The 12,380-nt window shown below is 39.9% G+C and overlaps 2 protein-coding genes across 2 annotated transcripts; both read left to right on the forward strand.

Moving 5' to 3' along the window:
- Positions 1-167: 167 nt before the first annotated feature.
- On the forward strand, positions 168-5,150 carry LOC139954143 (integrase/recombinase xerD homolog). The gene is made up of 2 exons (XM_071953826.1): positions 168-1,096; positions 3,996-5,150. Exons 1-2 carry the CDS (start codon positions 835-837, stop codon positions 4,985-4,987), a joined length of 1,254 nt encoding a protein of 417 aa, XP_071809927.1. The 5' UTR covers positions 168-834; the 3' UTR covers positions 4,988-5,150.
- A 1,662-nt stretch (positions 5,151-6,812) lies between these two features.
- LOC139934134 (leucine-rich repeat-containing protein 31-like) lies at positions 6,813-7,529 on the forward strand. The gene has a single exon (XM_071928428.1). It carries the CDS (start codon positions 6,813-6,815, stop codon positions 7,527-7,529), a length of 717 nt encoding a protein of 238 aa, XP_071784529.1.
- The last annotated feature ends 4,851 nt before the right edge of the window (positions 7,530-12,380 follow it).

The following is a 12,380-nucleotide window of genomic DNA, read 5'->3' on the forward strand; positions in this document are numbered from 1 at the left end:
TGGTTGTTAGTTGCTATTTATTTAGTTAGTACACTCGACTGTAAATTCGTAACGAATCCACAGTTAAAGGCAGTGGACACTATTGGTAAATGATTATTAGCATTCAACCTTACTTGGTAACGAGTAAAGGGGAGAGGTTGATAGTATAAAACATTGTGTTAGAAAGTTAATTTTCTTTTCGTTATTGCACGACAGGTGCAGCACGCTCGTTAGAGCGTGCCATGATTACGTAAGGTTTCCTTTCACATTCTCCCTTAAAACGGGGCGTTTTCAGCTTAGCAATCACTCTCGGTAGAGCAACTTACCTCGCTACACACTCAATCGTCCGTTCTCTATGCTCTAATCTTATAATACCGTACACAACAAATTAGAAGATGAATCCTGAGGCTTCGAATGAAGACATACTTTTGGCAATACAAACCTTGTCAAGCAGTATAGACACCAAAGTGGAGTCTGCAATCAAGAAACAACGGACATCAGCTGAAATTGAGTATGAATTTAAGAGCATCGGAAACAAAGACCAGTTTCGACATACTGAAAAACTCAATGCTCTGGTAGAATCGGCCATTGCATCAATAAAAGTTGGAGACCTTAACTCCGGATTGGGTCTACTTAGTTCAGTTATAGAGCTGAATAAACAACGCCAGAAGCTTATCAAGGTTGCAGATAGATCTACACAAGGCTGGGCAACCGTTAAAGAATACATCACGGACGAGTTGGCAGATGACTCCGGAGACGAAAAAAGACTGAAAAAGGCCGAAAAGTCTGCTGCATCCAAAAAGGCCGAGCTCAAGAAATCTAAGGTGAAGCCCACTCGTCCTTCCCAGTTCAGCCATGGAGCCCCATCTCGTGCTCCTTATTCTTTTCGTCCTTTCGCCCCCAGTCATTTCAGCAGCCCATACCGACCAGAGAGTCGCACCTGCTTCCAGTGCGGCATTACTGGACACGTCCGGACCAGTTGCCCTTCCCTACGTGCACTACGACAACCACGAAGACTGCAAACTCCAGCCACCGGACTCTCAGACACATCCGGCCATTAGAAACTGGGAATCGGCTGAAGGCGATTTACCCGGTCACATGCCCACAGGCGTAAAAGGTAAACTTAAACCTTGTATTTCATTCTGGAGAAATGTTCTCAAAGCAAGCCCCTTTGTATTAGATGTTATAGAAACAGGTTATAAGATTCCGTTTTATTTAGAACCACCACCCATTGTTTTGAAAAACAATAAGTCCAGCCTAAACCACGCCCAGTTTGTTGAGACCGCCATTTCCGAATTGATCACAAAAAGATGCATTGTAGAATTAGACTCGCCGCCATATTGCTGTAACCCTTTAACCGTTGCAGAAGGTAAAAAGCTGCGCTTGGTTTTAGATTTGCGGCATCCGAACCATTTCATTTGGAAATCAAAGTTCAAGTACGAAGACCTCGCCCATATCGCTCCAGCACTTGACAGTAACCAGGTGTATTTTTCTTTCGACCTTGAATCTGGATATCACCACGTAGAAATATTTCCGCCACATCAAAAATACTTGGGTTTTTCCTGGCATCATTGCGATAACCATGTTAGATATTACATGTTTACTGCCCTTCCATTTGGATTAAGCAGCGCATGCCACCTTTTTACTAAGCTAACAAGGCCGCTAGTGTATTTTTGGCGCTCTCAGGGTATTATTTCTTTCATGTACATTGACGACGGTCTTATAATTTCATCAGACCATGCTTCAGCGCAAAGTAGCAAAAATATAGTGCGAAATACCATCAACAATAGCGGCTTTGTTCCTAGTAAAACAAAATGCATATGGGAACCCACCGAAGAAATACAATACTTGGGTCTCATCATTGATTCCAGGAATTTGCTGTTTCGCATACCACAGAAGAAACTGTACAAACTTCTGTCAACGATCTCTGCAATTTGTACGGCACACAAAGCCAACAATTGTGTACCAGTTAAACAGCTGGCATGTTTCACGGGTCAAGTGATCTCGATGTCCCTAGCATTGGGCCCCATTGCTAGATTAATGACTCGTGACTCATATAGATCAATCGAATCAAGTGATTCCTGGAATCAATCGATAAAGTTACGCAACGACACTGTAGCTGAACTCGAATTCTGGGCCCAAAACATCGTTTCTCTTAACGGCTTTTCCATCAGACTCAGGCTTGTCCCATCTATGACCATTTATTCAGATGCCAGTGATGTAGGTTACGGCGGATATGTTGAAAACCAACCAAATCTCAAGATTCAAGGAAACTGGTCACAATCAGAAAAACGTAAAAGCTCAACTTGGCGCGAACTAGCAGCGGTCCTTAACTTACTCTTAGAACTTCAACACGTGGTTTCCCACAAAACTATCAAATGGTGTACTGACAATTCAAACGTGCCAAAGATAATTACGCGTGGTAGTGTCAAACCCGATCTACATAACATTGCATTGGCAATATATACTTTGTCTAAGAAACACGATTTCATCCTAATTCCTGAGTGGTTACCTAGAAATGAGAACAAACTCGCTGATAAGATAAGCAAATTTAAAGATTTTGATGATTGGGCAATTGATTCTGTGTCATTCAATCTCATAGACAATCTTTGGGGACCCCACTCAATAGATCGCTTTGCCTCACCTCACAACGCAAAACTCCCCAGGTTCAACGCTAGATTTTGGTGCAAAGCGGTATGCGGCGTAGATGCCTTTTGCCAAAGCTGGACATCTGAAAACAACTATTTCTGTCCCCCCGTGTCCCTTATTATACAAGTCATTAAACGCATTGTTGCGGTCAAAGCAACAGGCACTCTAGTAATCCCAAAATGGACAACATCAGCATTTTGGCCCTTCGTCTGCCCAGACGGCATACACCTAGACTATTCAATTGTAGATTGGAAAGTATTGCAAACGTCATTCAGCCCTTCATCATTGGGTAAGAGCACAGTTTTCCGAAATAATCCCAATTTTTCATGCTTAGCTTTGAGATACGATTTTTCACAATCGTTCAGATCTTCGAACATGGGGTTTTGTCTTTCTCCTCTCGGCATCTGCCCTGAATGTGCCGTTCACGCATAAAAAACTTATATTTTCTTATAAACAGTCGGTCAAAAATTGTTGACGAAGCGACGATTGCGTATGTTTGAAAGATATGATTGTATATAACAATGCAGTTGATTGCAATTGGGCTAATTGTAGCCGATGCCGATTTGTGTGCATCACCGTAATGGATGGTTTTTTATAACCAGTATGGGAATCACCTTCGATTTTTCCTCAGATGATATTATTGCATGCATGCCTTTTTGCTTTACCCTTTCTTTGGCGTTCTCTAAATACTATGCGAGGCGAGCAGCTCCGCCATTACAATGTTCACCAAAACATTACGTTTGTGTTGTTTTTTTTTGTCTATTCTTTAACTTTACATGAGGTAAATTTAGAAAAGAAAATAATTTTCTAACGTAAGAATGGAGTAAGAAAGTTAATTTTCTTTTCGTTATTGCACGACAGGTGCAGCACGCTCGTTAGAGCGTGCCATGATTACGTAAGGTTTCCTTTCACATTCTCCCTTAAAACGGGGCGTTTTCAGCTTAGCAATCACTCTCGGTAGAGCAACTTACCTCGCTTCCCACCGCAACCCGCCCTATCAAAAAAAAAAAAAAAAAAAATGCTCGGAGAAAGGATAGCGCGACCTACGTCCAACATCCTGGTCGCGTCCACGGTCCCTCCACAAGTTGGGGGTTTTACGTGGCCACTGAGCGCTGATAACTCAGCCTGGTGTTGGACGCCGAGCTTTTGTTGCACGTTTTTCAGTAGCAACACCAAATTAAGTGCATATTACACGCACTTGCTTCTATATATTCTGAAACGACAGATAATTTTCCTTATCTCTGAATTTTTGCAGACCGGCTAATTTAGCCATGAATTAGCAATTATTGCATATACATATATATAGCTTTTAGGCTATGGTACGGAGCACAACTTTTGCTGCTCTCTTTTTACTTTGTCTGTTTCAGATAGATGGTTGGCACTCTCTCATTCAGCAACTGACCCGGAACTAAAGCAACTTGCCCTTGGAGCCCTACCAAAACTATTAATGTCATCAAGAGCACACTCAACAACGATAAAATACAGCAATAGTTGGAAACGATGGGAATCATGGGCTTCATCCAAGACCGGCGTCAAATCATTTCCCGTCAACCCAACAGATTTCGCCCTATATTTGTCTTCATTTTATTCATCCGGTCATAAAACGGCAGCAGATTCTGCAGCAGCTGCTGTTGCCTGGGCACATAGCTTGGCTGGATTACCGTCACCTACAAACGATCCATTGGTCAAAACAACCATACAAGGCTACAAGAGACTCACAGCCTCTACCCCAAATCGGAAGGAACCGGTAACACCTGAAATCATGGCAAAACTTTATAATGCTCACGGTCAACCTAGTGCAGCATTAGGCGATTTACGCATCCTATTCGTATGCTTTGTCTGTTACGCAGGTTTCCTTCGTTTCAACGACATCAGTAATGTAAGACGAACGGACTGTAGTATACTCAGTGACAGTCTCGTCATACATTTATGCAAGTCAAAAACTGATCAATACCGCCAGGGCAATAATATAACAATTGCAAGAACATTTCAGCCAACCTGTCCAGTTGTAATCACAGAACGATATTTCCAAGCAATGGGCGATCCTGACACTTCTCCTCTACCGGTACTTCGCAGAATGACACGTTCCAAAACCGGTCTCGTTCCTACTACTCATGGGTTAAGCTACACCAGAACCAGAGAGATTGTACTAGAAGCCCTCCGACCATTCGTTCCAGATATTCACAAGTTCGGACTCCATAGCCTGAGGTCAGGCGGTGCATCCGCAGCTTCAAAGGCCCTACTCCCATCTCACTTAATATCCATGCACGGAAGATGGAAAACCGAAAAGGCCAGAAATGCATACATAAAAACTGATCCGCAAACACGTTTGCTCCCCTCATCTGTACTTGGAATTTGAAATTGAATTTAATGAGATTATGTGAATAATTGGCTAGTTAAGCCGACGAGAATAATGATGAAATTTAAATTAAATGAGTTGAATTAAGTATGTGAATGTCATGAATAAATACTATGCGAGGCGAGCAGCTCCGCCATTACAATGTTCACCAAAACATTACGTTTGTGTTGTTTTTTTTTTGTCTATTCTTTAACTTTACATGAGGTAAATTTAGAAAAGAAAATAATTTTCTAACGTAAGAATGGAGTAAGAAAAAGAAGTAATCTTCCCGAAATTTGATTTCGAGACCTCGGAATTAGATTTTGAGGTCTCGAAATCAAGCATCTGAAAGCACACAGGGGTGTTTTTTCTTTCACTATTATCTGGCAACTTCGACGACCAATTGAGCTCGAGTTTTTACAGGTTTGTTATTTTATGCATATGTTGAGATACACAAAGTGAGAAGACTGGTCTTTGACAATTACCAAAATAGTGTCCAGTGTCTGAGATTCGTAAAAAAAATCAGTAGAGAGAAGTCGTGATAGAATTACTTCAGCTGAAAGAATGAATTACTTTAGTTGTTGCTTTCAAACCAATCTGTGCGCTCCTAAAACTGAATTGAGTGCACTTTAAACACTAATGAGGTATGCAAAATTTTCGCCGTTTATTTTTCCCCAGTAACACAAATGTTTGGTAACATCTGCCTGTACCTTGTACGTACCGGTACCAGTACAGGGTACCCGGAAATTCATTCCACATACAAAACAAGTTATCAGTCATGTACATCTTGTCATTTGAAAACAAGTTGTTATTTTAACCGGGCAGCAGCAGTTTGTTCCGCCATGGAAGATACAAGTGCAACAAGGAAACAGTGAGTCTATGGAGCTCCATGGGTTTTTATTACACAATTGCGATTGAATCCTGGACCTATTCCATAAGATGATAATATTAACTTGTTATGGCTCCACTGGTCATATATTATGATGATCAGGTAGAGCTGCTTAAAGACCCTGAACACTATCGGTAATTGTCTAGCCTTCACAGTTGGTGTAGCTCATCATTATGCATAAAATAACAAACCTGTGAAAATTTGAGCTCAATCGGTCGTCGAAGTTTCGAGATACTAATAATGAAAGAAAAAAACACCCTTGTCACACGAAGTTGTGTGCTTTCAGATGCTTGATTTCGAGACCTCAAATTTTAAACTTGAGGTCTCAAAATCAAATTCATGGAAAATTACTTCTTTCTCGAAAACTATGGCACTTCAGAGGGAGCCGTTTCTCACAATGTTTTATACCATCAACCTCTCCCCCACTCGTTTCAAGGTTTCATGCGAATAATTATTTTAGATATCAATATAATTATTTTGAGTAAATTACCAATAGTGTCCACTGCCTTTAAGCTGAGCATAAGCTAATTTTCGTGCTAACTGTTGAAGACAATTTTGCTAAAGGTGTAAGTGAATATCACAGGGTAGCAACAAAATTAGGCCGTGCCTAATGGCGCCTTTTGGATGTGACGTCATTTAGTATTTGCCTGCAGTAATAAGCGCCGGAAGTTTACCACGCCTTTTCAAGCGGATACGCAGAAAATACTGCTTAGCAAATTATTTTGCTGAGCAAACAAATATTTGTGGGGCATCACTTGATGTAAACTGATGAGGACTACCATACATATAAGCCAGTGGAATAGTGATTGTTTGAACTCCTTCTTTCACTTAGTGAAGCAAGTTAGTAATCAGACAAATACATCAGATAGTGCCTACTTTCCCCATGTAAAACATATTTGCATTATAAGCTGTGACCTACGGAGGGTTTGTAGTGAGTTAGTAAATTGTTTTACTAATATGACTAATATTTTTAAGCTTGATCTGAGTCATACAAATTTGGGTGGTTGTGCATCATTGTGGGCGCCTCCTTTGAAGAAAATGAAGCACCTGACTGAGCTGACGTTTATAGGCTGCAACCTGATAGGGGAAGACATGGCCCATATTGCTGAGTCAGTGAGTGACATTTCAACTCTTATTGATATAGAACTGTCCCGGAATAAAACCTTGTGTGGTTGTGCGTCATTGTGGGCTACTCATTTGAAGAGAGTGAAACGCCTCAAGAAGCTGACATTGAGACTCTGCAATCTGATAGGGCAAAACATTGCCCCTATTGCTGAGTCAGTGGGTGACATGCCAACTCTGACTGAACTGGATCTGTCTTGGAATCATACTTTGGGTGGTTGTGCATCATGGGCTACTCATTTGAAGAGAATGAGACACCTCAAGAATCTGAGATTGGCAAGGTGCAAACTGGTCGGGGAAGACATGGCCCCTATTGCCCAGTCGGTGAGTGATATGCCAACTCTAATGGAACTGGATTTGTCTGGGAATCATACCTTGAGGGGTTCTGCATCAATGTGGGTTATTCATTTGAAGGGAATGAAACAGCTCAAGAATCTGAGATTTACAGGCTACATTTTGACAGGAGAAGATATGAGACTCGTCAATATGGCGTTCAAGGATAATACCACTATAGATGTAGAGATGGATGACATGTCTGTCTCTCCCTCCTAGTCGACCGACATGACCGAGGTTAAGGCTCGCCCCTGTCTATCTCTCATTAGGTTGGGAAGATCAGCTGCCTGGTGCTGATTCTTTCGCTGGCTTGTATTAACTATCTTTTCGCCACTGGATGACAGTTGTGGATGCCATTGGCTAAAGAAATATTCAGCTCATCCGCATTTTGATGGCTTTGGCTGCATCACGGGAGCCACTGCCCTATACTCAAGCGCTCTTCCGCCCGGAGTCGTTGGCACTTCTTAAGGAAAAGAACATGGCAATTTTGGGTTTCCCCTCATCCGCCCTAGGACAATATTCTCTGCCCATTTGGTCCACTGCTAGGAGCATATGACGCAGCAAAAGGCCCAGCCACTTAACCCATGGTTGGGGGATTCGAGATCGGAGTTACCTTCTCCTACGAAGGCTGCCTTCCAAGGCTGATGAGCCCTTCCTACCCAGGGCAATCCGGTTTTAAGGCACCGGGGACTCGCCTTTCACACCTCTGCCCACAGTTCTCACCAGGGGTCGGCACGTGAAGCCGGGCAGAAGGAGTTTGATTAGGATTACATGTAGAGATGAATCAAACTCGGAGATTGAATTGGTTGACAATCAAAATATAAGGAGAGATCCAAAGGTGGAGTTTTTTCATTGTTTGCTGAAGGAGAGGTTAAAAGTTCACGTCTCACATCCAAGTTGACTATTTCGTACAGCATTGTGAAGCATTTCCCCAGTCTATTTTCTCCTCTTTCAGTGTCAATAGTCTTTTGTTTTCATCCCTGGATGGTGATTTACATCTTCTAGTAACGTCATTGGATATGTATGCTAGAACTTGCAAGTTTTCACAGTCACTGTTTTGCAAGGCATGTTGGTAGTTCTGCATGAAATACATACAGTATCAGTGGTCAAAGGTAGCCCAGGAAGTTGACTGTCTGGAGCCATTGAACTACACAAGCAGTAAGAATCTGTGTTTTTTCATTGTTTTACAGTTTGGCTGTGTGAATGTCCCTGTTGAAAAATATAATGCCATCTTTGCCTACCTTAATACTGAACTCTTTGATTATCAACTCCTCTGTAGTATACACTGATAAAAGCAGCCACTTTAAGACTCTTTGGTTATCAACTCCTTTGTAGTATACACTGATAAAAGCAGCCACTTTAAGACTCTTTGGTTATCTCCTCTGTAGTATACACTGATAAAAGCAGCCACTTTAAGACTCTTTGGTTATCAACTCCTTTGTAGTATACACTGATAAAAGCAGCCACTTTAAGACTCTTTGGTTATCTCCTCTGTAGTATACACTGATAAAAGCAGCCACTTTAAGACTCTTTGGTTATCAACTCCTTTGTAGTATACACTGATAAAAGCAGCCACTTTAAGACTCTTTGGTTATCAACTCCTCTGTAGTATACACTGATAAAAGCAGCCACTTTAAGACTCTTTGGTTATCAACTCCTCTGTATAGTATACACTGATAAAGCAGCCACTTTAAGACTCTTTGGTCATCTCCTCTGTAGTATACACTGATAAAAGCAGCCACTTTAAGACTCTTTGGTTATCAACTCCTTTGTAGTATACACTGATAAAAGCAGCCACTTTAAGACTCTTTGGTTATCAACTCCTCTGTAGTATACACTGATAAAAGCAGCCACTTTAAGACTCTTTGGTTATCAACTCCTCTGTAGTATACACTGATAAAAGCAGCCACTTTAAGACTCTTTGGTCATCAACTCCTCTGTAGTATACACTGATAAAAGCAGCAACTTTAAGACTCTTTGGTTATCTCCTCTGTAGTATACACTGATAAAAGCAGCCACTTTAAGACTCTTTGGTTATCAACTCCTTTGTCGTATACACTGATAACAGCAGCCACTTTTAGACTCTTTGGTTATCAACTCCTCTGTAGTATACACTGATAAAAGCAGCCACTTTAAGACTATTTGGTTATCAACTCCTCTGTAGTATACACTGATAAAAGCAGCCACTTTTAGACTCTTTGGTTATCAACTCCTTTGTAGTATACACTGATAAAAGCAGCCACTTTAAGACTCTTTGGTTATCAATACCTCTGTAGTATACGCTGATAAAAGCAGCCACTTTAAGACTCTTTGATTACCACCTCTTCTGTAGTATACACTGATAAAAGCAGCCACTTTAAGACTCTTTGGTTATCAACTCCTCTGTAGTATACACTGATAAAAGCAGCCACTTTTAGACTCTTTGGTTATCAACTCCTCTGTAGTATACACTGATAAAAGCAGCCACTTTAAGACTCTTTGGTTATCAACTCCTCTGTAGTATACACTGATAAAAGCAGCCACTTTTAGACTCTTTGGTTATCAACTCCTTTGTAGTATACACTGATAAAAGCAGCCACTTTAAGACTCTTTGGTTATCAATACCTCTGTAGTATACGCTGATAAAAGCAGCCACTTTAAGACTCTTTGATTACCACCTCTTCTGTAGTATACACTGATAAAAGCAGCCACTTTAAGACTCTTTGGTTATCAACTCCTCTGTAGTATACACTGATAAAAGCAGCCACTTTAAGACTATTTGGTTATCAACTCCTCTGTAGTATATACTGATAAAAGCAGCCACTTTAAGACTCTTTGGTTATCAACTCCTCTGTAGTATACACTGATAAAAGCAGCCACTTTAAGACTCTTTGGTAATCAACTCCTCTGTAGTATACACTGATAAAAGCAGCCACTTTAAGACTGTTTGGTTATCAACCCCTCTGTAGTATACACTGATAAAAGCAGCCACTTTCAGACTCTTTGGTTATCAACTCCTCTGTAGTATACACTGATAAAAGCAGCCACTAAGACTCTTTGATTATTAACTCCTCTTTATTGCTCTGATAAATCATCTGTACATGCTGAACAACAGCAAGTCTGAAAGTCTACTTTGGTTTCTTTATTCTTCAACTATTCAAAGCTTACGCTTGAACTTCAAAGTTGAAGTTAGCTTTCAGAACAGTTCATTGACATCTTGTTTACATCATTGTGGGCCTATACCTCACAGCATGCTGCAAAAACCTGAGGGAATCCTGTCACTCGTTTTTTTAGAACCCAATGATTATAACACAACACCTAAAATAAAATTGCATCTTACAGACTCCTCTTTTGTACAGTGCTCTAATACTTTTTTTATTGAAATTGCTGTTTTGCCTTCAACTGATTTTTTTTTTTTAAATATGTACTATTTATTTGGTGTGAGTTTTGTATGTTTCATCATAAAGAGTTTAAAGCCATGCTTTTTTTCATTAAACACAACTTTTCTGGGTAGATTTTTGTTTGATTTATTTGAGAAAGAGTTTGATTAAGGTCATTCCCATTCAGCTGAAGCTGGGCCAAGAACACACCTTGCTTAAAATACGAATACGGTTTGAAAGCTAAATACCGATTGTATAATTATTGTTTGTGACTGATGCTCTGTATTGTTGTCCTTTGCTTTACATTTTAATTGAAAAGGTTCTTTGTATCCAACCATTTATTCACGGCATAAGATGTGATCGGATTGTACCTTCAAGCATTAAATTTGGAAAACAGTTATGGGTATGTCATGAAAGTTATCTGGCTACAGGAACATTACAGTTGCCCTTGAAAGAAAAACATACGTAGAATAACGAACAAGTGCAGCCATTTTTAAAGTTTGTATCATCCAAGGTACAATTCTTCCTCAGTACTTCCTCTATAATACCAGCCTACTACATTGACCAACATAATGCAAGAGCATTCCTCTCTCAGATGTCGGTTAGTGTACGATATACAGTAATCATTTTATTTCGTATTAAATACCTCACTAATATTGTTTTTTTCCTGAAAGATGTAGATTGTTTTATTAATATATACCTAAAGCGTTCACTGCAGAAGGTTATAATTAATTAGGCGGTGAATGTGAGCGTCTGTAAATAAAGAAAAGTAAGTTTGAAAATCTGATCGTTTGTCGTGAATTTTCATTGTACTTATCATGTTTTTGAAGTTGAATTATAGTACAGACATGAACAAGGGTCAATCCAAGTCAAATCATCGCCATGGTGGGCCCATCTAATGGATTTTCTTTTTGGCCTCGTGGTTTGATATAAGTTACAGGTCGTTGAACTTCTGAACTTGCGACTATTCAACCTAGAGTTGGATGCTTGTACCTCCACTAATACAAAATAGACTGAGATAATTATATCTTAATTTAAGCCCCTGATACAAGAAATAAACTTTGCAAATATTTTATAAACAAAAAACAATCAACAAAATCAGTCAGGGCTGGGCAAATAAACGTTGACCCTTTGGCCGCATTGTTATGCTTTTCCAAAAGAAAGCATCTCCAATAATCACGTCGAACATTGAACTTAGACACGCATATGGGTTTTGAAGGAACATCAGCTTTTATTGCGTGGCAAATATTTGACTCACACCAAAATGTGCGAATGGTTTGGTATTAAATGTATTGGTACATTATTATTTTGTGCAGAGGTCTCAAGTAAAAGTGCATACAAAATACCTGTGTGTGTGTGTGAGTGTGTTCTTTATCAGTAAGTTATGGGCCTAGGTTAAAGTTTAATAATTCAGTTCATACGAATATAAAAATAAAAAAAATAAAAAAAGGTGAAGATCAACAGTTTTATTCTTGTTTAAACCACTTTGTTAAAGCCAGGAAAAACCATTGAAAACCACTTGGAGACTTATGATCTAAAATATCTGATTCATTTGAGTTAGTTCTTCAGTGTACATGTTATTATTACGAAGCTATTTAGTATTTAATAAACACAACCATTTGGGGACGGTGAGTGGGTAAAAAAAAAATACTGTTGGGGAAAAAACATTTCCACACTTAAGCCTGCAATTCTGAATGGCCCGTTGCTTGAA

Source organism: Asterias amurensis, chromosome 2 (genome assembly GCF_032118995.1).
Source record: "Asterias amurensis chromosome 2, ASM3211899v1".
Taxonomy (NCBI): Eukaryota; Metazoa; Echinodermata; class Asteroidea; order Forcipulatida; family Asteriidae; genus Asterias; species Asterias amurensis.

Coding starts and splice junctions, on each gene's coding strand:
- LOC139954143 (XM_071953826.1), top strand. CDS start 835: ATGGAGCCCCATCTCGTGCTCCTTATTCTTTTCGTCCTTTCGCCCCCA. Junction 1,097..3,995: donor CATGCCCACAGGCGTAAAAG/GTAAACTTAAAC, acceptor TGTCTGTTTCAG/ATAGATGGTTGGCACTCTCT.
- LOC139934134 (XM_071928428.1), top strand. CDS start 6,813: ATGACTAATATTTTTAAGCTTGATCTGAGTCATACAAATTTGGGTGGT.